The 22,316-nt window shown below is 40.8% G+C and overlaps 2 protein-coding genes and 2 long non-coding RNA genes across 17 annotated transcripts; 2 read left to right on the top strand and 2 right to left on the bottom strand.

Moving 5' to 3' along the window:
- Nucleotides 1-152: 152 nt before the first annotated feature.
- On the top strand, nt 153-7,494 carry LOC148402267 (uncharacterized). 2 transcript variants are annotated; one of them, XR_015857232.1, is made up of 4 exons: nt 153-699; nt 1,132-1,191; nt 1,977-2,043; nt 3,178-7,494. It is a non-coding gene; the product is annotated as an uncharacterized LOC148402267 (long non-coding RNA). The 2 variants fall into 2 exon arrangements; XR_015857233.1 differs by having other exon boundaries at nt 1,132-1,224.
- Nucleotides 7,035-13,974, bottom strand: LOC148402266 (membrane cofactor protein-like). Of its 9 annotated transcripts, none has more exons than XM_088369643.1 (14): nt 13,820-13,974; nt 12,277-12,373; nt 12,107-12,194; nt 11,846-12,034; nt 11,354-11,453; nt 11,079-11,155; nt 10,821-11,000; nt 10,572-10,751; nt 10,227-10,301; nt 9,537-9,569; nt 9,372-9,419; nt 9,024-9,108; nt 8,086-8,146; nt 7,035-7,805 (listed from the first exon to the last, which is right to left on the bottom strand). In XM_088369643.1, the coding sequence occupies exons 3-14, from the start codon at nt 12,162-12,164 to the stop codon at nt 7,803-7,805; spliced, it is 1,089 nt and encodes a 362-aa protein (XP_088225769.1). In that variant the 5' UTR covers nt 12,165-12,194; nt 12,277-12,373; nt 13,820-13,974; the 3' UTR covers nt 7,035-7,802. The 9 variants fall into 9 exon arrangements, with proteins under 9 accessions (XP_088225769.1, XP_088225768.1, XP_088225772.1 ...); XM_088369642.1 differs by lacking the exon at nt 13,820-13,974 and adding an exon at nt 13,179-13,318; XM_088369646.1 differs by lacking the exons at nt 8,086-8,146; nt 13,820-13,974 and adding an exon at nt 13,179-13,319.
- On the top strand, nt 12,704-22,195 carry LOC148402264 (tyrosine-protein phosphatase non-receptor type 12-like). Of its 5 annotated transcripts, none has more exons than XM_088369640.1 (25): nt 14,060-14,074; nt 15,026-15,116; nt 15,199-15,393; nt 16,008-16,116; nt 16,286-16,362; nt 16,448-16,543; nt 17,239-17,277; nt 17,657-17,728; nt 17,842-17,901; nt 18,057-18,199; nt 19,227-19,293; nt 19,368-19,445; nt 19,548-19,634; nt 19,720-19,894; nt 20,081-20,176; nt 20,278-20,352; nt 20,465-20,533; nt 20,623-20,694; nt 20,829-20,965; nt 21,038-21,065; nt 21,164-21,220; nt 21,336-21,442; nt 21,508-21,538; nt 21,672-21,740; nt 21,831-22,195. In XM_088369640.1, exons 3-25 carry the CDS (start codon nt 15,292-15,294, stop codon nt 21,917-21,919), a joined length of 1,935 nt encoding a protein of 644 aa, XP_088225766.1. In that variant the 5' UTR covers nt 14,060-14,074; nt 15,026-15,116; nt 15,199-15,291; the 3' UTR covers nt 21,920-22,195. The 5 variants fall into 5 exon arrangements, 4 of the variants coding, with proteins under 4 accessions (XP_088225763.1, XP_088225766.1, XP_088225765.1 ...); XM_088369639.1 differs by having other exon boundaries at nt 20,003-20,176; XM_088369637.1 differs by lacking the exon at nt 14,060-14,074 and adding an exon at nt 12,704-13,325 and having other exon boundaries at nt 19,720-20,176.
- On the bottom strand, nt 14,562-16,558 carry LOC148402265 (uncharacterized). The gene is made up of 3 exons (XR_015857234.1): nt 16,472-16,558; nt 15,747-15,901; nt 14,562-15,653 (listed from the first exon to the last, which is right to left on the bottom strand). It is a non-coding gene; the product is annotated as an uncharacterized LOC148402265 (long non-coding RNA).
- Nucleotides 22,196-22,316: the final 121 nt, after the last annotated feature.

Below are 22,316 nucleotides of genomic sequence, written 5' to 3'. Positions count from 1 at the left end.
TTTTCATCTTTGTGAAATCCAGCCCGCTCTTTGCCTGTTTGTAAACACATACGTCACAAGCACGTGACAAGTGCGACGCATTTTGATGCAATGTCCAATCAGAAAGCGGAGGTGTGTTCCTATGGGCGTGACCTGTTTGTGTTGCCGTGAAAATGTCGTTGCGTAGAGTTTATTTGACAAGCCACGGTGGCCTCAATGGCAACCGGGAGCTGGATGGGAGGTTCTGGAAGCGGTGTCGTAACTCTTGAGACGCCGTTGCGAAAGATGCGCTCTCGGTAAGTAGCCTCCTTTAAAATGAGGAATTTTTTTATACGTTCCGTGGTGTAATTCCACCCCAAATTCCTACATGTAAACTTGTTCGGTGCAGGAAGCAAATGCAAAAAAAAAATTGCATTTACTGTTCAGTACATTCCCCTATTAATATGACGTCATTGTACTTTCACTTATGATTGACTTCGAATGGCCCTTCTGTGTTATGAAAGCAACAACCCAAATGAGGCATGGCCTAATACGAAGTGCGTCGTAGGCAGCGTGTTTTTTCTTACCTTACCCGGAAAGCAAGGCCGATATATTGGCGCTCAGCTGTTTCCTTCAGAACGTGTGCAAGCACAGCGCGTTCCAGGTGGAGATGACGAGGTGTTGGACGGATGCTTGCTGCCGGAGGATGTTGCGCACTTCTATTTACTTCACGAGTGAGAGGTTGGTGAACTGCTGCACTGCGTAATGACTGAACTGATGCTCGACTATTATCACAATTTACTTTGGTTAATATGTTTGGAATTAAAAAACAACAACAACAGATAAAATTTGTCAATTGTGGCTTTTTAACGCCCCACGAGACTTTTATGATGAATTGCTGTATAAATAAATATGGCTTGACTAATTGACTCGGTTAGAAGTTACCAGATCCTGACGTTCAATATTGATTTGATCGCACTTGCGCCGTGTTTGCATTCTATCTAAATCCGCAACACGAGCATGTGACAAAAGAAAGTTACTTGTCGTACCATTAAATAGGCTTTGATGTATGTATGGTATGTAATGCTAGATAAAATAAACAAAACACTTTAATTAATTATCCCCAGATTTATTATGTTATCATTAATTTGGGAATTTCACATACGATTTTAGGAATTGATGAACCAAAATGCTGCAGTGCACAGGCCCTGGATCAACTCCATCCATCCTGAGGTTTCTATGTCATACGCACTTTTTATTCCCGAGGTAAACAAAGCTTTCTGGGTGTAGTTTGCTTAACGAACACCAAGAGGCGCTGTTTGCTTCATATCGTTTACCAAGCCCAAATTTGCATGAAGGGAATCGGATCATTTTATTTGTTTGAGCGCACCGACATTTAATACTGGGCATCAGTTTAAAAAAAAGTACGTGACGTCATAGCCCAATAATGAGGACTTAACACAGTAAAAATACAACAAAAGAAGCTATTGTATGATTAAAGCTAAACAGCAAAAGAAGGGATAGGAATAGTAATAGGACTTTATTTTTATAGCGCTTTCGCCATAACAAAGCGCTTCATAAGAACATAAAATGTAAAAATAAGTAGAAATATCACATAAAAAATCATACAAACTTTATAACCATCATACGTATGCATTGTTGCTTGAGAAGGTAAATACGTAGGATAATAACAACAAGACAAGCTTGTCACTATGAGATTCTCTCAACATTAAGCATTTAAAGTGAGCAGTAGCTGCTGACATTAAAATAAAAACACCAGAATTTACAAGTGCGTCAGAACCTGCCATTGTTTCTGCACAATGGTCATTTTGGCCAGTTCAAGACTTTGAGGCCGCAGTTTGCTGAGCTCTGAGGAAGTGTTGAAATCCACCGCGCACTGTTTGACATGTCTTGGAATAATAACAGGTTTTCCTCTGAAATCTGCAAAGGGAGTGGGGGGGGATGAGGAGGTGTATGTGGAGGGGGGGGTCACTAATACTTGTTGTTTTCATTGACAGTGTGCATATTTGGGACAGGAGCCGGTGACAGCAGATGAGACGAGGTCTGAATTTAACACAGGATCAGGTAAACAGGCATGTATGTTTGTTTGTTTGTTTACCTTCTTTTGTTTCTTTTTGCGTATCAGTGAAATAGGCACCTTTCCAAGAGCTTTGAAAAGTGGCACTGGCACAAGACGTATATGATGAAATTCATACCATGAGAACTTTACTTCAAATCTAATGCATTTTTTATAGTATACATAGGATATATGATGTAAATTTGAAGTTGTATATGGAAATTTAGCTCTGATTTAATTTGTTCTATATTGTTCGGAAGGACTAACGGAATTTTCTTTCAATGATTACACAAGATAATAATGAATACATTCGATAAGCGTCACACGGCAACATTTTCTGTGACCGATTAGCAACATCCCACATTTAAAGGGCCCACATCTATTATTGTTGTTGTCCAAGCTGGTGATGTCCCTTTAAAAGCCGGCTGCTGTCAGGTGATGGAAGAGGCTCGGCCTTACTTTAGAGTGAAGCGTCAGAATGTGTCTCTTGCAAAGAGAGAGAAAGAGGGTGAGACAATCCAAAGAGGTGATAAAGGTGGGGGGGACAAGGACTACAAAGTCATGGAGAAGAGAGCAGGAAAATGGGCTGTTTTGGTCCCTTTAAAGATCTTGTACTCTTGCTCAGCTAGCGATTTTGTCTCAGTGTGATGGAGCAGCTAACAGTGATACAGAAGCACTGAGAATTAAATGCTGCGTCACACTCGGAAAGAGGAACGGCGCGAGCGTGCGCGAGGCTGTGCGCACGCGCGCACGCATCTGTGTGGAGTCTGATCACTTTGTGTGTATTTGTGCTGAAAGTGGCAGGCTAATTGTAGTCGGGCTGTTGTGAGCAGATGAAAATAAAGCCAGCGAGATGCTGCGAGGGAGGGAGCGAGGGCAAGCGAGTCAGACACAGGAGAGAGAAATCGCTTTTTTTTTTTTGGATTAGTTGCTACGTCACTTTTTTTCATGTCCGGACAAAACAAAAAGCTGTGTTAACAGGAGCCCACGGTCATGGAGTTTCCCACCTGGAGTGGACGTTGTGGTTTCGGCCAGACGAGGCTTCCTCATCTTCCTTCTCCTTGGTAGTTGTGATGTGTTCTTCCCGTCACCAGCTACTAATGCTGCCTGCATGTGTGTTTGTGTTTGTGCGTGCTGTGTAGCTCCAGCGAGCCGGCCACACGAGTTTCAACATGGATGCTGAAGATGTACCACAATTGTTTTGATAGGATGCGGCTCCAACTGAAATCGGGCCGACCCGAGGGTTAAACGGCACGCTCTTCTGGAAGCTACAATGGTCGAGCACGGTCGGGGATGTTTGATCGAGAACTGTCGGGCTGTGGGAGCATGGGTTTTCTTTTTTGCCACATGATCTGGAAGGTGACTACAGTCACATCTGTTCTCGTACGGCCTCAGGTGACGCCATGTTTGTTCACGCCTTCGTCGCGTGGGTGTGTCTGACAAGAAGGACAAAGTTGGTAGCGCTCGAGTGGAGAGGCGGAGGGAGTCAAGCATGGATGAAAAACCGGTCGAGGTCCCGCTCTGCAATTAGATAACAGATTGGCGTCTGTGGTCATGTGACATGTTTTCACCTCGCAGGACTGCTGGGATTTGCTGAAATTCTTTCTAAGACGCATTCGCTCCTGCGTAGTTAGACGAGGCGGCGGTGGTGACGCAGTTCTTTCTGGGCTGGACTTCTCGTCACCTCGTTTGGCTCGCTCCCTCTTCCTCTCTCTCTGTCTTTCTCTCTCTCTCTCTCTCTCTCTCTCTCTCTCTCTCTCTCTCTCTCTCTCTCTCTCTCTCTCTCTCTCTCTCTCTCTCTCGCTCTCTCGCTCTATCATGGAGAGGAGCAGTGGGAGGGGCTAAATGTCACATCTCAGGATGAGGGAGAGAAAGTGCTGGAGCTAAAGGGAGAAAGCAAGGGAAGCTGTTTACCCTGCTGTCCCGTTGACTCTGCTTTGGTTTCACTCCCGTTCAATTCCTAAAATCGTTGCCGCATCACACGCCACGGTGTCAAACGGCGCTCTTGCTGGATCCGAGTCGCCATGCTGGCTTTCCGAGGTGCGTAGCGCAGCACAATTGGGCGGCTGATGGAGTTCAGCCATCGATTGATCCAGAATCACTTCTTTCAATGAAAGGTTTTGAAGTTTGAGAGACGTTTGCCTGTCGTCCAGGGGCGTAGTCAGAGAATTTTTCTCTGGGGTGGCCTGAGTGGCCATACCGTTTGCATTTTTATAACCACCTTTGGAACTGAAAAGTCAGGAGCATACCATCTACAGGAAAGGTCTCATCAAGTGCCCACGTATGCAGAATCTTGCCCAACATGCTCATAATACAAGCAGAGACAAAAGCAACATTTTGCTGACATTAATTTATTAAATAATGGCATTTTCTTTGCCACTGCTTTGCTCATAGTCTACCTTACCTCATACACTGATTCTCTCGTTAACAGTTCAATTGTCACTGATGGCCGACAACATTTTGCATACTACAGTTAACGTCTCATTCATTCAAATCATGTCTAGAAAGCACAATGACTTTAAAATGGCTTAAATATTCACAATTGTAAACATCGCTTTGAACTGTTTTTGCTTGTGTTATTGCATTATTTGATCCATCTGTGAATTGTATTTCAGTGTCACGCCATCACAGGTGGCAAAAGCTTCTGCTGGATGTGGTGCTGGCCCTGGCCACCATGTAGCTCCGCCGCTGGTGTGGTATCATTGTCATGTGCTTTGGGGTTAACCTGCTAATTTATGATACTACGTTTTAAACCTATTGTTTGTCTTTCAGTTTCCTTGTATCCTTGTTTAACTCCTGACTTGAATGAGATCTAGGCAGCTGAGTTGTGTTTGCAAAGTCATTGTGGTCATACATAACGAGAAGGCCAGAAAGTAGAGTCGACTCTAAACGTTGAACTAGGTACGCATTTGTATAAACTGGATTTTGCATTTGCCACGGTCCCATTTTGACCGCCGGCCTTGCTACGAAGGCCTGCTGTCTCTTTAAATGTTTTATAAGCGTTACACAACAGGTCCAGTCGCACACAAACATCAAGCAGGCACAACGGAGCGTGATAGTCGTGTACAGTCAGCCAGGCGAAGAAGCCGGTCACCTTACATATACATTGTTATCTGTGGGGCAATTATGTAAACACACGCATAGTGTATATGACCTCGCAAACAACTCAAAAAGAAAAAGGCTTGGCCTGTTCCATCTGATGCGTGATAAGTACCGTTTTGTCTTTCATCTTACTGTGAAAATAAATAGCGGATGTTTTTTAGGTTGACTTGCTTTACTTCCTTTGTTTGACTTTGAGCGGTGTTTCAACCGAGAGCTATTTGAGGGAGTCGTCACTGAACGCACACAAAATAGACAGAGTGCTTGTAGGTGTGTGTTTTCAGAAGGGATTGTTTATCAGTAGTCCTTTTAGAAAGAGGTGAGTTGATTTGCATTTTGAAGCCACTCGGTGTGCTGACGATACCTGGGCTGGCCCCGCCTTCTCTCACTATGTTATTGAGTGTGCATCATGGCTCCTGTTGCCAACCATTGATTTGTACTTCCTTGTGATCGCAGAGACTGGAAAGCTTCGCTCATTCATCTTCTTGATTTGCCTTCTTGATGATCCCACTCCCGTCTGCTCTTACTTACTTTTTATCCTGCTCTGTCGCAATTCTGTGATTATAGGTAAAGTTGACTCCCATCCCAAATGGATGGGATCACACAGACTACCCCCTCTAAAATGTCAGTTTCTATTTTAGATCAAAACATAATTAGGTTCTGAAAGCCATCTTTTATTTTTAACATTTATTTCAATTTGTAAATAGTAGCTGGAATTTTGAACTTATACAAATAAAACAGGAATGTACCTTGCTGTTCCAATACTTTTGGGCCAGACTGAAGAGTTAGATCATGGTATTACTCTTTCTTGCCACTAGTGTCCATCTGCAGCTCCCATTTAAATACATCTACTGTTGTGAAAACAGCCAAAGGTGGTTAACAAAAAGCTTCAAAGTTGCACTTTCTGGTGCCTGCAGGAATTTATTTGGTTTACACAGACCACCTCCCACTGAGAGGGGTTGTTAGTATGCTCTTCAAGTGTGTCTGATAAAGCAAATAAATCTTTTTGGTGTTAGTTGGCTATTTTGTCATTGTTGCAATTCTTCAAGGTTCAAGAGTGACTGTTTTTACCACATTCTAGGATGTTCCTTGTCTGAAATGCCCCCCTTGGAAGCTGGCTTCAGATGGTGGCTTAGAGTATTGTCATCCATCTAGCACCATTTGAAATCAGTGTTCTTGGGGTGGGAGGTGAGTCACCTACCAGGAAAAGTCAGCAGTGCCGGGAAAAGTTCCACTCAATCAGCATCAAATGGCCAGTGATGTTTTGGCAGTCGGAGCCCTTTGTCCTTTCTCCAAGGTTGACCGGTTTCTTCTGGCGCTCAGAGTCTGCTCTCGTTTCTAGCACCATTTGAAATCGGTTACAGTGAAGGACACATCTCGTCGCACCTTGAACCAATGGAAACGTCATTACTCTGATAACTGATTCAGACCAAGTTAACTTCATCCACACACATTTGATGACATGGACGGCAATAATATAATTTTAAACTGGATTCAGCAATGTTTTAATCTTCATTTGACACAAAAATGTCTGCTATTCCTACAATCAATTTGAACAAATGTGTAAACAGTAATAAAGTTACGTTTGCCAGTGACGTCTGTAATTTGGTTTCTTGTGATAAATTGACCTCAAGAAATAAGCAGTTAAGTATTAGTCCACAAGGTGGCACTGTGGTAAACAGTTAAATCACCCTAGGTATGGGCATGTATGTAGCTTCTAACTTTTTCATCATATTTTGAATGTCACACTTAAAAGAATTGTGTGAATCATTGCGATTGCGAATTTGCCAATAGTATTCTGCTGTTTTTGTGTTTTATATTTACTGTAAATAATTCACAAGCTATATAACTGAAAGTCTTGACAAGTGTCAGGCCAGATTAAAACATATTACCAGAAACATGATGGCTATTCTTAAACTTTTATTTCATTTACCTTCTAAAACATTTTAAATAGTGGAAAACAGATCAAATTGAACAGTGCTTAAAGGTAACGTTTAGTGGCAATTTACAATACATTCTTTTTCAGCCAAGACTAAACCTCTGACTGTCAAAGCAGGTTCATGACAATACAAATCTTTGGCAGTCATAATTCATAAGTTGTAAATCAAATCTTATTTTAAATCAGAGCAAACATCAAATTAAACAGTGCTTAAAGGTAACATTTTAGTGGCAATTTACAATACATTCCTTTTTTTTTAGCCATAACAAAACCTCTCACGACTGTCACACAGCTGGTTCATGACAATGCAAATCTTTGGCATAATTGCCACAACTAACGAAGACATAAATAATAAACTTTTTCCTCCTTCCATCTCAGAGATCCCATTGGGATTATTGGGGAAAATCTGACACGCTTGAAGAGCACATTTGCTTTCGACCACCGAGTCAAATTGTACTGATCGTGGGAAGTTCATTTTCCATTTAGGCATACCCTTGATGCACTGCCTGCATATCAATATGAGTGGAAAATTAGAAGTAAAAGTGAGGGGAACTGTTATGTATATTGTTTTCAAAAATGCGCTGACAAACCAAAACTCAAGCATAGTGCTAACTGGAACGTGTTACTGATCCGTCATGAGAAACTCTAATTCGACGTCCACTCGACATGGACATCAGTTACAGTCCTCTTCCCATTTCTAGCAATGTTGTGCCAGCAGGAGTCCTGCCATCACTGTGAAGAATAGAACCAGGTAAATTAGACCATGCAGAAAAACAGCCTGCAGCCATGTGAAACAGGAACAACTGGTACATTTTAAAGTAACAATAAGGCGGCGGGGACATCTCAACTCAAAACGGTGCTGATACATTTACAATCTCATCCTAAACCATTGAAATTCTCAACTTTATATTCACATTTTGAGGTGAAAGAATTGTTTTCAGTATACTGTACAAATAAAAAAAAAGAATTGACGAATTTGGAACCAAGCCCTCAGCATCACCTAGTGTCTTACCGAGAGCACCATTCCCTCCACATCTGTGGTAGCCTCATGGTCAGAGTGGCCTTTCCGATAGCTGCAATCCAGTAATGAGCCGTCAACATAGATATGTGCATGTGCAGAAAAAAATAAAAAGGGCTGGCAAAAGTTGGAGGGAAAAGGGCTCCCAGAGAAATGTATTCATGCTCAGAGAAAGAATGCAACCACAGCAGTGACCCAAGTGTCTTCAAGTGCCTCGAAAACACCAAGCTCAAATCAGATCGAGTTTAAGTTTGCATCAAAGTGTATTACAAAACAATTGTCTCCCGATGTACATAATTTCATCATCGATGAATCAAAATTTTTTTTTTTTTTTTTTTTTTTTACATTTTTGTATTTTGCGACAGTTACCAGCAACTGGCCGGGATTATAACATTTCATTGACTTTACATAATGTAGTGTTTAAAAAAAAAAAAAAAAAAAAAAAAAAAAAAAAAAAAAAAAAAAAGCTTCTATTTCATATTCAGCCTACTTCGGGTAAGAGCCATTCAGCACTTGTGTCACTAACAGAAGGGGGTCCAAATCACCCATTCTCTCTCTGATGCCCTCTATGCCCATTCAGAAAGGCACACAAGACCAAAAACCTACATTAAAAAAAACAGTAGCTAAAAAAAAAAAAAGGTAAGGCAGTGATATGAAGAGCGTAATAGCAAAAGCCTGAAATTGCACAAAAAGACCAGAGCCATAAAGTGGTTAGTCTGCATATTTGGTTATAGAAAAGAACATTAATTCATTCATTCATTCAAGCTTCTCCTCACGAGGGTTGCGGGCATGCTGGAGCCCATCCCAGCTGTCCTTGGGCGAGAGGCGGGGTACACCCCAAACTGGTCGCCAGCCAAATAGCACAAATAGACAAACAACCACTTACACTCACACCTGCAGATAGGTTTAGAGTCTACAAAAGGACAGTTTACCCATTTTTGCTCTTTTTGTTGATAAATGCAAGGCATCCAAAGTAATAGCATCCAATGATAATGGCGATAGCTAATCCAATGATGACTGAGGACCAAGAAAGAAAACAGGTCGGACTCAATGACCAATCCAACAAATCACAAATATATACACAGTACATCATTTGAACTGCAAAACCTCTTCCCAGTTGCAAGAATAAGTATGTGAACGCTTGGGAATTACTGTACTTGGATTTCTGCATGAATTAAGCATAACGTGTTTTATACTCGCAAAGTCGCAACAATATAAATAGGACAGTTAATAGAATAACAGAATACAGTGTTGTGGTTATTACATTGATTGAAACTTACCTGCAAAAGCAATACCCAGAGACATCCCCAAATGACTACCATCATTTTCTAGAAGGCGGGGGGAAAAAAAAAAAAAAAGTCAGAAAGGTTTGAACCAGCAGATTACCAGAAACGTAGTCTACTCTACTTGAAGAATTTAATTCAGAAGACATTATCTCTACTTACTGTTTTCTGTTTCAGGATCTGGTTCAGAAGAGGCTGAAATGATAAAATATAGGTTGAATCAAGATATCCCAAAAGATTCTGTTGACTCAAATGTTTGGTACATGTTCAAGCCAAGGTTTGTAAACTTAAAAGAAACAACGTATGATATTTAGTGCCATCTAGCGGTGAACAAATTCATCCGTCCATTTTCCAAAACGCTTCGTCCCCACGGGGGTTGGGTGTGCTGAAGCCTATCCCAGCAGTCATCGGGCAGTAGGCAGGGGACACCCTGGACTGGTTGCCAGCCAATCGCAGGGCACACAGACACGAACAACCAGTCGCAATCGCACTCACACCTAGGGACAATTTGGAGTGCTCAATTGGCCTGCCAAGCGCGTTTTGGGGATGTGGGAGGAAACCCCGGAGTGCCCGCAGGAAACCCACGCAGGAATGGGGAGAACATGCAAACTCCACACAGGGAGGGCCGGAGGTGGAATCGAACCGGTACCCTCCTAACTGCGAGCCTCCTGCGGTGGACAAATAGTAACCTCAATTCAAAACGCATTCATATTGAAAAACGCTGAGAGAGGGAACACTAGTCGCGAGATTACCACAATGTCTGCAGTTGAGGTCCAAGTTTAAAGAAAGTACAAAAAAGTTGGCCAGGAGAGCAATCAGGACTGTGTTTTTGAATCCTATTCAAACATATACCTGTTGTTGGCGTCATTTTGGTCTTAGGGGTTGTAACCGTTGTAACCGTCGCAGTCGGTTTAGGACTTTCTTCTCCTTTAGAAGCAAAGAAAAAGACGGTCATATCCTTAGCAACACGGTCAGCCCTCCTTTTTAAATCTTTTACTCAACAGTATACTTAAGTCACGCGACAATGGAATTTTCTTGTGTCAGTAAAAGTTCACACGGTGCGGTAGTGCAACAATCTATCGACTATAACACTGAACTGAGTTAACTAAAAACACAGTTGGTCCGACAGACTGCATTCAAAAATTTCAGTTTCAGTGTGTGATTCCTTTCACACCAAGAGGTCAGGAAATGACTTACGCTGACAACTTGGAAGTTTCGGTACCCAGCGGCTGTTGATGTCACACGTCACGGTGGGAGAGCCAACCATCTTATATCCAGATATGCACTCAAACGTCACAGACGCCATGTGCCCGTACGGGGGTCGAGCGCCTGAAACCATCTCGGCATTTATAATCTCCAGCTCACGACAATTAACCTCTACGGGAAAGAAGAAATCAGATTATTGATATTGGGAAAGGAGTGGGTGGGTACCAAAGCAACACTCACTGACACAAACAGGTGGACCAGGTTTGAATTGTCCATCATCGGAACAATGTTGAAGTTTGGATCCATTGAGAACATAACCTTGGTCACAGGAGTATTGTACAATGCCTTCATAATTGTAGATGTCCATAAGAGGGTTGAAATTACCTTGAGCCACTTTTGGTGGAGGATCACAGGTCACCGCTGCAAGTGAAAAATGCTAACTAGTAAAAACTGTCACGTGCACCAGTCTTGATAGGTGAAGAAACTCAAGTCAACTACCAATACAGCGGGGTGGGTGGTTACTCCAGGCTCCATCGGACAAACAAGTGCGTTGAGCAGCACCAACCAATATGTAACTGTAAGTATGACAACTTCAGATAAATGCAAACAAATGCCCGACCTACCACATTTAAAAGAAACAGTCGCTTAAGCACAAGCACATAAATTACTCAAAAAAGTATCAGTCAGTATCAGTATAAGCTAATGCTTCTCCATTCAACGAAACAGCAATTATAATGGCCACAAAGTTTAGAACGATTTGTCATTTTTCTTACCCTCTATTACAACTGATGGATAATTGGGCACCAAACTCAATACCATTTGGATAACCAACAATCCCATGCGCTACGTCCTCTGCAGCACCACAGGAAATTTCTAAAAGAAAAAAAAGAAAAGAAAAAGTATTATATTACAAGAAAGTATTGATATATTATATTAGGGGTGTAAAAGGGAAAAAACATTTGAATCATACAAATCGTTTTAAAGATGTGTGCCTCGAATTAAACCCAGCTCAAATGTTTGTCATAAAATGACAATGAGAAATTCAGCATCACATACATACAATCTCGAAATGAGTGGTACCATATAAAATTGAACTGCAATTGCACTGAATCAAATCTTTCAACTTTAAGAATCGCTTTTGAATCCCATCAATTTAGATAAAATTGTCTTCTATTGAAGAGATGTGCAACCCTAATTTGGATGCAGGATTCTTAATAGACAAATATGGTGTCGGTTCATATCATTTATAAATAATTCAAACTCACTGTCGCATTTTATGGTCACAGGACTCCACACACCATCTGTACATGTGACATATTGAAGCCCCCCCTTCCACTGGTAACCCACAGCGCAGACAAGATCAGCTTTGCTCCCATCTGGAAATGTATCTTTAAGCAAGTTCTCATCGTTGAGGTTTGTGTTGCTGCCTAATGTAGGCCTGGAACAATCTTTAGCTGTAATTGCATGAAAACAAAAAATGAGAACAATGCTCATGTTGACAGTCCTCAATGTGATCTACCACTCACCTTGAGCAATCATGACAAGGCCAAGATAGCCCAAAACCAGAGACAAGGAGATGTCCATGACTGGATCAGGACCAGCATGGGCAAATATCTGGTCAAATAAAATAAGGAATGAATATTAGCACAGTATTACAACATGTTAACTCACAAAAGGATTAGGAAAAATACATTACCCGTTTTAGCAGCAAGATGTTTGTGATTTTTTGTTTAACTGGGGGCTCCAATTGGGGTTGATTGTATGGAAGACCACTCTAAAAATTCCTCCCAGAACTGTTAAAAAAAAAAAAAAAGAGGAACCATTGCAATTTGGGTATGTCAAATCTCAGAAATGATCCGACTGAATGATGGAATTCAGTCTTTGTTTGATTCAGAGCCATACATTCGTTGTGTCATTTTTTTAATTTGAGTAGTTAATATGATACATAGAGTGAATCTAATAAAGCGTAGACGGAATTTCCTGACGATTATGGACAAAAAAGTACGTACTTGACTAAGACAAAACCTACGTGACCATACAAAGGGCACGTTCGGAAATTCTAAAGCTTGTGACGAAACTGAATGCGGCGTTCCTCTCCCGTTCATTTCCGAACGCGGCCAGCATTGCGCATCATGTTGCCAGTCGGTGCGCCAAGTGCGCACACCGGCAAACCGTTTTTTATGCATTCTGAATTTCTGTTCGGCAAATTTGAGCAACGCATTCAATTTCCGTATGGTCGGATGACACAATGGGCGCTGCAGTGTAATTTCCGAACGCGCCCAAAGCTATAAAACTTACTGTGTCTTGCTAGCTAAGAAGTGCCGTGAACACTGCAGATTTAACTAGTTTATCAATCCCGAGGGAAAACTTACACAATATATATTGTATATCAATATATTGGCTTATATCTATTGAACATCACAGTGTGACGTAGGAAATATTTCTTCGGAACTGCCTATTCAGTGTAAACTTGCTTTAGTAGCCTTCAGCTAGCAAAACAACAACTAACATTCAGGTTTGCGGGCGCATTCTAACGAGTTCAATATTGGTGGGAAACGCAAACGAAACTAAAGAAAGTCTGGTCAGTATTTAACTTACCCGAAGGTCACCAGTGGTCACAATCGCAAATGCGGCTTTCAAGATGGTGAATTTATCTCCCCAAGTTGTTTGACAGGAAAAGGCGTTGCAGCTATAAACATCACGTGACTCACCTGACGTCACATGATCTCGGAACTCTGCTACTAAGTAAGAATAAAATCGTTCCCAGAGGAAAATATTTATGAATATATAAACTGGAATAACGCATGGTTGTTCGCAAATTCTGCTAATTTTTGCTATGCTTCTCCTAAATAAAGATCTCCAGAAGATTTGGTCTGAATAGTTTCTGATCTTTGTTCATGAATCACTTGGGTTGGTATACAGCACTCATAAATGAGTAGGCCTATTGCTTAACACCATTGACCTAAGTAAATTCATTCTAACCCAGTTTGTTACAGCCTTAACATTTTAACTAGTAATTAGAACAGTGGTTCTTAACCTTGTTGGATGTACCGAACCCCACTAGTTTCATGTGCAGATTCACCTAATACCTGTTAATTGAAAAATAAATTGTGATTGTTTTCAAATTCAAGACAATTTTCTTTTTTTTTTACTGGTGCACAAAATGAGCCGTGCATGAACACCACCTTGTTCAAACAACAAAACCCTCACGTTGCATGAACTCACAACAAACTACATACCTGCAAATCAGTGTGACTTGTGCTGTTTCCTTGAGACCAGTTTAGATATGCATCATCACAAATTTACATCATAAATCAGGTGACCTCCACAGCGAGGTCCCTGCCGAACCCCTTACATCAGGGGTGGGCAATTCTGGTCCTCAAGGGCCTGTTTTATAGGTCTCCCTGCTGCAACACACCTGATTCAAATTATCAGGATTTCCCACCCCTGCCTTACATGGACTCAACGAACCCCTAGGGTTCGACGGAACCCAGGTTAAGAACCACTGAATTAGAAGGACAACTGTATTTCTTTTTATGAATTATAATTTTAAACTAAGAGACTAGACCAGTTCAATAAGAAACAGTAATTTGTTGGGTATTCTGCTGTCACATCTTTGATAGTTTTTAAAATGTATTTGCTTTGGTTGTTGCTCGTTCACAAAACTAACCATGTTAATCTTCACGCGGATTAAACACAAAACCCACTCAGAGGTCAAAACTGCCATGTCATAATTTTGCTTATCTCACTCAGCAACATTTACTAGTACTGTGCTAGTGCATGATGTCCTAATACAACTTTTTCCACTTTCAATATGGTACCGATATTGCAGTCAGAGTAGTATTCGATAATACCAATATTGATTCAATATGATATCAACAGGAATTATACATTCTCCAATATATTTCTTAGTCTAAACACATTAGAAGAAACTTGATCAAGTGATACTATTCAAACAAATAGTCAGGTATGAGAAAATATGACTCATTTATTCCAAATATTTGGGTTATATAAATTCAACCGCAAACATAAAAAGGTACTGCACGTGAATAAAAGAAATACAAAATAAAAGACCCTGAGAAATAACCTTAATAAAGTCTAATACAAACAAATTATACCTTCTGGGGTGCAATGTATCAATTCAAGTTTATATCAATACATTCCTTTTTTTAATTTTTTTTTTTTACATCAGGTATAAGGTGATGCATGATATAAGACCAGGGGTGGAGTTAGGAATGGGCTGCTTGCATATGACTGCTAATCTCTTTGGATGTAGACTGATACAATCCAATACAGTTTTATTCAGCTGATCTATATTAATATTTGATAGGGTCACCCCTCATTTGCACTATAGCGTTAAAATGTTGAATTGCAATTGTTAAGTTGAGATACATACACAAATGGTGGATTTGTAAGCAAAGAATCAAATCACTACTCTGATACAGGTTTCTTCAGGATCTTCAGGATCTTCATCCCAACCACCAGACTCCTCCACTCCTCTTGTGCACCCTGAATGGATTCTCAACACTTCCCTCTGTAACACTAACTGCGCCGAGTGACGTTAGGACCCAGTGAGACAAACCCACAAAAACTGAACTTCCTTATTCTTTCACCCTAGTTCCTTAACGTCAGAAGCAGTGACAGCAGGCCTTTGTGTGCTGCTCAGACTTGCGGTTCAGCACCCTGACATGAAAGGTGACCTGAGACCGATATGGACCAAGAGCATGTAGTCATGGAACAGCAGCAGGCCTGCATAGTGAGGAACTTACTGGACAAATTGGAGAAACGAGACAGCGAGGACAAAGAGTTTGTGGTGAGTCAAGTGTTGTAATACAGTCTTCCAATTTGGCATAGAGCAAATTTGCAAAAGTGAAGGCTATTTTTTTCGAGGCAGTGGAAGATACTACGAGTGACTTTAGGCTAACTATTGTATTGTAAAAAAAAAAAAAAAACACTGCTTCCTCCATGCTGCTCAATGACAGAACATGAACGTGAGGAAGCTAGACTACTAAGTAGCTTTGCAAAGAGTGGCAGTCACGGTGAAACTGTTGATGTCAATGACGCGATCTGCATCTGTATCAGAATGGAACAGTAGCACACAGAGTGAGAGCAGACAATATAAAACTTTTTGTCGATATCAAATCAACATAAATTTTCATTGCCGACCTGCTGCCATGACGAGTCACATGCCAAAGGCACAAGATGGCACACTGCCACATCTTCCACCACTCCAATTTCCACGTTCGTTTCGTAGTAAAATGAGTCAGATATTCTGATCATGTGTGGGTGATTCACAGCATACACAGTCCACAATTGTGTTCCTACCAAATATAGAACAAAACCCAACAAGAACAGTCAGTATGTCACACTGGGTTTGTTGAAGTTAGACAATTCCCCATTTTATGCTTTTGATTTTTTTCTTTGCAGAGGTTGAGAAACCAGTCAATTAAGTATCGCGATGACAAGACTTACCCCAGCGAATCAGCTGAAATGCAGCAAAACATCAAGAAGAACCGATACAAGGACATACTTCCATGTAAGATTCATTCATGTAAATAACAATAAAATAAATCATATTATCTTCCCTCACTGAATCAAAACTTAAAACTATGACTTAAACCTTATTTAATCATACATCCTGGACACAGATCAATCGTAAGTGAGCAAAGTCACCATAGTTTAACATAACTGGACATCTGTCATAGTTGACCACAGCAGAGTGAAGCTCACGATGACCACCTCTCAAGATGACACTGACTACATTAATGCCAGTTTTATCAAGGTGAACCAAATATCAGTCAGAGCAAAGTGTTCATATTTTCTATAAGATGTGACCTTGATATGACTTGAGCGTGTTTTGCGTGCAGGGAGTGACAGGCGGCAAGGCTTACATCGCTGCTCAGGGTCCACTCCATCACACAGTGCTGGATTTCTTCAGGATGCTTTGGGAGTATGACGTCAAAGTACGAGACACTTCTGTGGACACAGCAAAAATACTGATTTCTTTTATCTCCAGTAATGACCAGCTTTATACAATTCCTACCATTGTCATCTGGCTTACAGTTTTCTATTGACAGAGTTCTTGGCCATAACAATTGTCAACATCCATCCATCCATTTTCTGAACCGCTTAGTCCCCACGGGGGTTGCGGGCGTGCTGGAGCCTATCCCAGCCATCAACGGGCAGTAGGCGGGGGACACCCTGAACCGGTTGCCAGCCAATTGCAGGGCACACAGAGACAAACAACCATCCGCACTCGCAGTCACACCTAGGGACAATTTGGAGTGCTCAATCGGCCTACCAAGCATGTTTTTGGGATGTGGGAGGAAACCGGAGTGCCCGGAGAAAACCCACGCGGGCCCGGGGAGAACATGCAAACTCCACACAGGGAGGGCCGGAGGTGGAATCGAACCCGCACCCTCCTAACTGTGAGGCGGACGTGCTACCCAGTCAATTGTCAACATTTTTAGAGTATTTTTTTATTTATTATTTTGCTAATTAACTAAGTGACTGACTACAGAACTACTGTAACTAACACACTGACTGATAAATGAGGAAATAACTAATAGTGATTTTGCCTCATCTTTCCTGGTGGATTTATTAAAAATACGTGACCTTTAACCTCCCCCACTTTCTTTGCTGTTTTTGCTTTCTTTAGGTGATAGTAATGGCCTGCCAAGAATTTGAGATGGGAAAGGTAATACAAGATATGAACATGTGTCTCTTTTTTTTTTCTTTCTATTTAACTTAAAGGGGAAGTCAAACCCCAAATTTGATTTATAATACAATGCTCTGGGCAGCCCAACTAGTGGAAGTTTAGTTGAAGCAATTTAAATAAAACAGGCAAAATCAACCTGTTTTTATCCATTTCAGGGGCCGGCCATTTTACCACTTTTTCAGTCGACAGCAAGTGACAAAATGTGCGCCGCCTGAGATAGATCAAATATTCATGAATTTTGCAGCTTAAGTCATATTCCACAAAATACTGTGTTTAGACCAGTGAGGGGACATACTACTTATTATTGTATATACAATTTTGGGGTTGACTTACTATAAATATTTTCTGTTCTTTGCAGAAAAAGTGTGAGCGTTATTGGCCACATAAGGAGGAGAAATCATTTATATGTGGGCCCTTCATCGTGGAATGTGTGAGTATTCTTTCTCTGATGACTTTGCCCAACCCCTCAAAAATCTTGTTTTAATTTTTGAGGGGCAATAGGTGAGGAGTAAAACTGTGGGCGATATCTTATTTTTTATATAGGATTGTGAGGAAGACAAAGGAGCTTATCTGACAAGGACATTAGGATTGACATATGACAATGTAAGTGACGATATACAATTGTCAGAACAAACAGAAGTTTTTAACGAACACTAGATTCCTCATCTTCTCAATTTATCTTTTTTTTTTTTTTTTTTAATATTGGTGCCATGTTCCGAATAATTGTTTGCTGTCTTCCGTGGCTTAACTTTGTCCAGTGTCGCAGAACATTGAAACAGTTGCACTATGTTAAGTGGCCAGACCATGGGGTGCCAGATTTTATACCTTCCATTTTGGACATGTTGGAGGAGATGCGCACCTATCAGTCCCATGATGACATCCCGATGTGCATACACTGCAGGTCATCTTTTTCGCCATTAAAAAATTCCAATGTATTTTCAATATTATTATTACTATTATTATTATTATTATTATTGTGTGGATGCTGAAAGAGTTAGAAAGAAAGGTGATTCTATATTCTTATTGTTATTCTGCCCACTTTTATGTCCTCCCAATATTCCCACATATTACATTTAATTTACACTGTCACAATTCCAATATAGTCCACACATTCACACCACGCAAGCCATTATTTTTCTCATGCCGCATACAGTTATTGCACAACTTCCTATTATAAATTGAAAAATACAAGCAACCAAACAAAAAGAGAGCAGAATAGTAAAATCATTCAAATATATTCAAATTAAAATCATAAAGAATCAGAATAAACTATGCATAATAAAGAATCAAAATATGATATGTGCTTTCAATTCACACATTCATTCATTCATTCACACAATTAAGATTGCTTCATTTAACGCTATTTGTATTTGGCATTATAGTTTGACATGAATGTGACCCCAAAAATAAGCATTCCGAATGAATTGACCCTCGCACTGTGTCAAACAAAACGTAATTTTCTTTTTAGTTGAAAGATTTTCTTTCAGATCGTGTATTGCACTGCAACAGACAGGTGTGCAGGTGTTCACATTGTTGCATTGTGTCAGTTTCGTTCTCACAATGCATGTCCTAGCACTTCCTACCCAGAAGTGAAGACCCTCCTATTTCTTGTATACAGGAAACCAATAACCAACTCTGTTTTTCCTGTTTAATCAAAACACAAATCTATTTTGAGCATCTTTAACGTTAACAAAACCAAGCACTAGAAGCTATCCCTGCACTGTCAACGTAAAACAACAATAACAACAAACAAAAACTTGATTGAACTAAAAATTTCAAGGCAATAAACTCCGATAAAATTTTTAAGATTTGCTATTCTGGATTTTGGTGGTTCCATTTTTGATATATCAAACATGTTACAAATCTATAAGAGGTTGAGTGTCACAAGTTGAGTTTTCTTAACGTCCTCGTGGCTGCTGTGGTTTCAGTGCTGGATGTGGTCGAACAGGGGTCCTTTGCGTGATTGATTATACTTGGAATCTTCTCAAGAATGGGGTAAGAAATGCCTCCGAGACATTTTTAGTGAATTATTAAAGATTGATATTTTTGTTTGATTGTTATTCTTTTAGATGATCACTCCAGATTTTAGTATATGTGACTTAGTTCATCGCATGAGAACCCAAAGGCCATCTGTTGTTCAAACCAAGGTAGCTTCTGTTTTTTTTTCTTCCTTTCATCTGCAATAGCATCTACCAAAATTTTTTTTTTTTTTTTAATAAATTTACATTTCTTATGTTGCTCCACCTCAGGAACAATATGAATTAGTCTACAGCATCATCAAGTTGCTGTTTGAGAGATACCTGCAGTCCACAGATAAACAGAGCAGCAAACATGAGGTGATGGACAAATAACACAACCCTCACAAGAGATAACTGGAAAAAAATGGATTTCTGAATCGTATTTTCCTGTCAAACAACCAAGGTAACAATGGGAGTGTCTGCAGGGGAGCAAGATGTTGGATGTCAGGAGCAACTCCTTAGCATCTCTGCTGAGGAAATGAAACAGACAACGCTCACTCCAAGTCCAGCAGGTCTTTCTACAGATTGGAATAATCACCCAGACCAACCACAACCACTCCCTGGATTCCTAACTAACGGTGAGGAGCCACCTAGAACTTCACCGAGAGAGGTCCACACGAGCCGAGAAATAGCTGCGGTGGAGGACAAACCAATGGGTGACGACATTCCATCAACGAAACCTCCAGGCTCACCCACAGCAGCAGCCGCCATCCGTCTGATGGTGGAAGACCCCTACTTTGACACACCTCTGTCTGACCATGCAGCACCTTTCAGCAAGCGATGGACAATTTGTTCGATCGACAGCACTTTGTCATCTCTGAATGATCGCACCCTGCACTCTGCTGACTCAACTTTTGCCAGTCAGTTCCTAAGGATTTATTCCAAAGATATAAACATTGAAGAAACATATTTCACTGTTAACAGTTGTTACTGCTTTTCCCCCCCTCTTTCCCAATTGAAGCTCATCCCGATGTCGATATCCCTCCACCATTGCCCGAACGAACCCCAGAGTCCTACCAACTAGCTGCTGACACAGGTTGATATCAGCTGGCCATACATCTCCATCCATCTTCACACTCTATTTACTCTTATCCACAATTTAAGTCTCACCAAAAAGACCTGCTTTTCTTTTTTGCTGGCGTCTTCAGAACCTTCAAACTCCTCAGGAAGGCCAACTGTCACTATTCCACCAAACGGACTTGCTGAGGCTAAACGAGGTGACATGGATAAGATATATGATAAGATATGGAATCATCGTCTGAAAGTCTAATAAACGTCCAAAATAAACACTGTTGTGCATCCCTAGACAGTCCCGTGACGCCTGTACCATCACTTCCAGATAGAACTCCAGAATCCTACGAGCTGGCTTTTCATCAAGGTGTCTTTTCTAACAGTATCGCCAATCATTGTCTTTACACTGACTAGCCAGAACATTATAAGCATGATATAATGATCATATCATCACAGTATATTGTGCAACTATAAATGCTGAAATTCTCCTGTGTCATGCAGTTCCTGTCACCATTCAGCTAAAGGTCACACCAGCGACAAACGTGAACAGAATTGGCACATCCTCAGAGTGGTCAGGTGTTTCTAACATGCTCGGCGATTCATTTGGGCGAGAAACAAAGCCGTGGATGAGAAGCAAGGTAAGTGTCACGTGTCCTTGCCGTCTTGCATATTGACAACGCGAAACATCTATTCCTCTCTTTTACTTGTAGAGTCTGAGAGCAAAAATGCCTTTGACAGGTAAGATTGGTGTAAAGGTCCATGAAAGTAAAGATGTAACAAGCAGTATGGGTTGGTATAAATGCCCATCAGGAATAGGTTTCGTTTGTTTCTTCTAGAGTCACCGACTCCGGCACGGCTGTCGCACACTCCTCCTGTTGCTGAAGGAGGAAGTGGTGAGTAGCTTGGGCCTTTAAAGTGGCGGCACAGCAGAGAACCGCGTCGTCATGCACACTGTTAGAAAACCTTTGTGTGACCTCAATGTTGTCGCCGCTGCTTCTCACTTTTCAGCACAAGTTGGAGGATGGGAGGTGAAGCAAAAGGCCTCGTTTGCCGATAACGTGACGCCAGGAGATAAATCAGAAAGAAGCAATGGGAACAACTCACCCCACAGAATGGTATGACATTCACAAATAAAAAAAGAAAATTGAAAATTAAACATGTATGCTTTTCACCCCTTCAGATTCGGAAATTGTTCAGAGACAAGCAGAGAAGTGAGTAATGCAAAACACAAAAATGTCCTCAGTGACAGACTAAAATAGCTAAAAAAGTGTATATATATATATATATATATATATATATATATATATATATATATATAGTATACTAATACCATCATATTCTCAGTAAATCCAGCGACTCCATGTCAACTGCAATCATCTCCAAAAGGAGTCATAACCTCACTCTTCAAATTTGGTAACCCCAGACCATCTTCTTAATCATCAAACCAATCTGTTCAGCTCATTTCAATGCAAAACCATTTGTGTTTTACTGCGCTTTCCACAGGATCTGGTAACAGGATAGGAAAGCCAAAAGGACCCAGAAATTATCCACAAAGCTGGTTCCAAAAAGAGGATTTTCAGCTCCCCAAGTAAAGCCCTCCAGTGACGTGTTCTTTCATTAATGGGCTCTTTGAGCCACCTCGTGGACATTTGTTGAAATTCACTTCTCTAAGATTTTATCTCAAAAGGATCAGGACATTCCTTGTTAATAACTTGATGTGAATGTACTGTTTATGCCTCAGCACCAGCGGATTTGTTTTTCTTTTTCTGTGGATTCGTGAGGCCACAGTTCTCTTCTTTCTTTGTTTTAACTCTACAGGGGTTGCATTTTGGAGCACCAAATATCTTCAATAAATCTTTGAAGTCTGAGATTGTACTTGGGGCATTTCTGATGAGCTGAGGGGTTCCAACTTGCACAAGTAGGAGCCAAGAGTGAAGAAGCACTTAGAATGCTTTGACGCCAACATGGCGGCTCCACACGTGAGCAGAA

The sequence above is a fragment of the Syngnathus floridae genome, chromosome 2 (genome assembly GCF_059516105.1).
Source record: "Syngnathus floridae isolate MCC-2025c chromosome 2, RoL_Sflo_1.0, whole genome shotgun sequence".
Taxonomy (NCBI): Eukaryota; Metazoa; Chordata; class Actinopteri; order Syngnathiformes; family Syngnathidae; genus Syngnathus; species Syngnathus floridae.
The sequence above is the reverse complement of the archived record's forward strand: the minus strand, read 5'-3'. Positions and strand labels throughout refer to the sequence as shown.

Coding starts and splice junctions, on each gene's coding strand:
- LOC148402266 (XM_088369643.1), bottom strand. CDS start 12,164: ATGGACATCTCCTTGTCTCTGGTTTTGGGCTATCTTGGCCTTGTCATG. Junction 11,454..11,845: donor TGTGACCATAAAATGCGACA/GTGAGTTTGAAT, acceptor TTTTTCTTTTAG/AAATTTCCTGTGGTGCTGCA. Junction 10,302..10,571: donor GAAACTTCCAAGTTGTCAGC/GTAAGTCATTTC, acceptor TTGCTTCTAAAG/GAGAAGAAAGTCCTAAACCG.
- LOC148402264 (XM_088369637.1), top strand. CDS start 15,292: ATGGACCAAGAGCATGTAGTCATGGAACAGCAGCAGGCCTGCATAGTG. Junction 17,902..18,056: donor TAGGATTGACATATGACAAT/GTAAGTGACGAT, acceptor AACTTTGTCCAG/TGTCGCAGAACATTGAAACA. Junction 21,539..21,671: donor GTTCAGAGACAAGCAGAGAA/GTGAGTAATGCA, acceptor TCATATTCTCAG/TAAATCCAGCGACTCCATGT.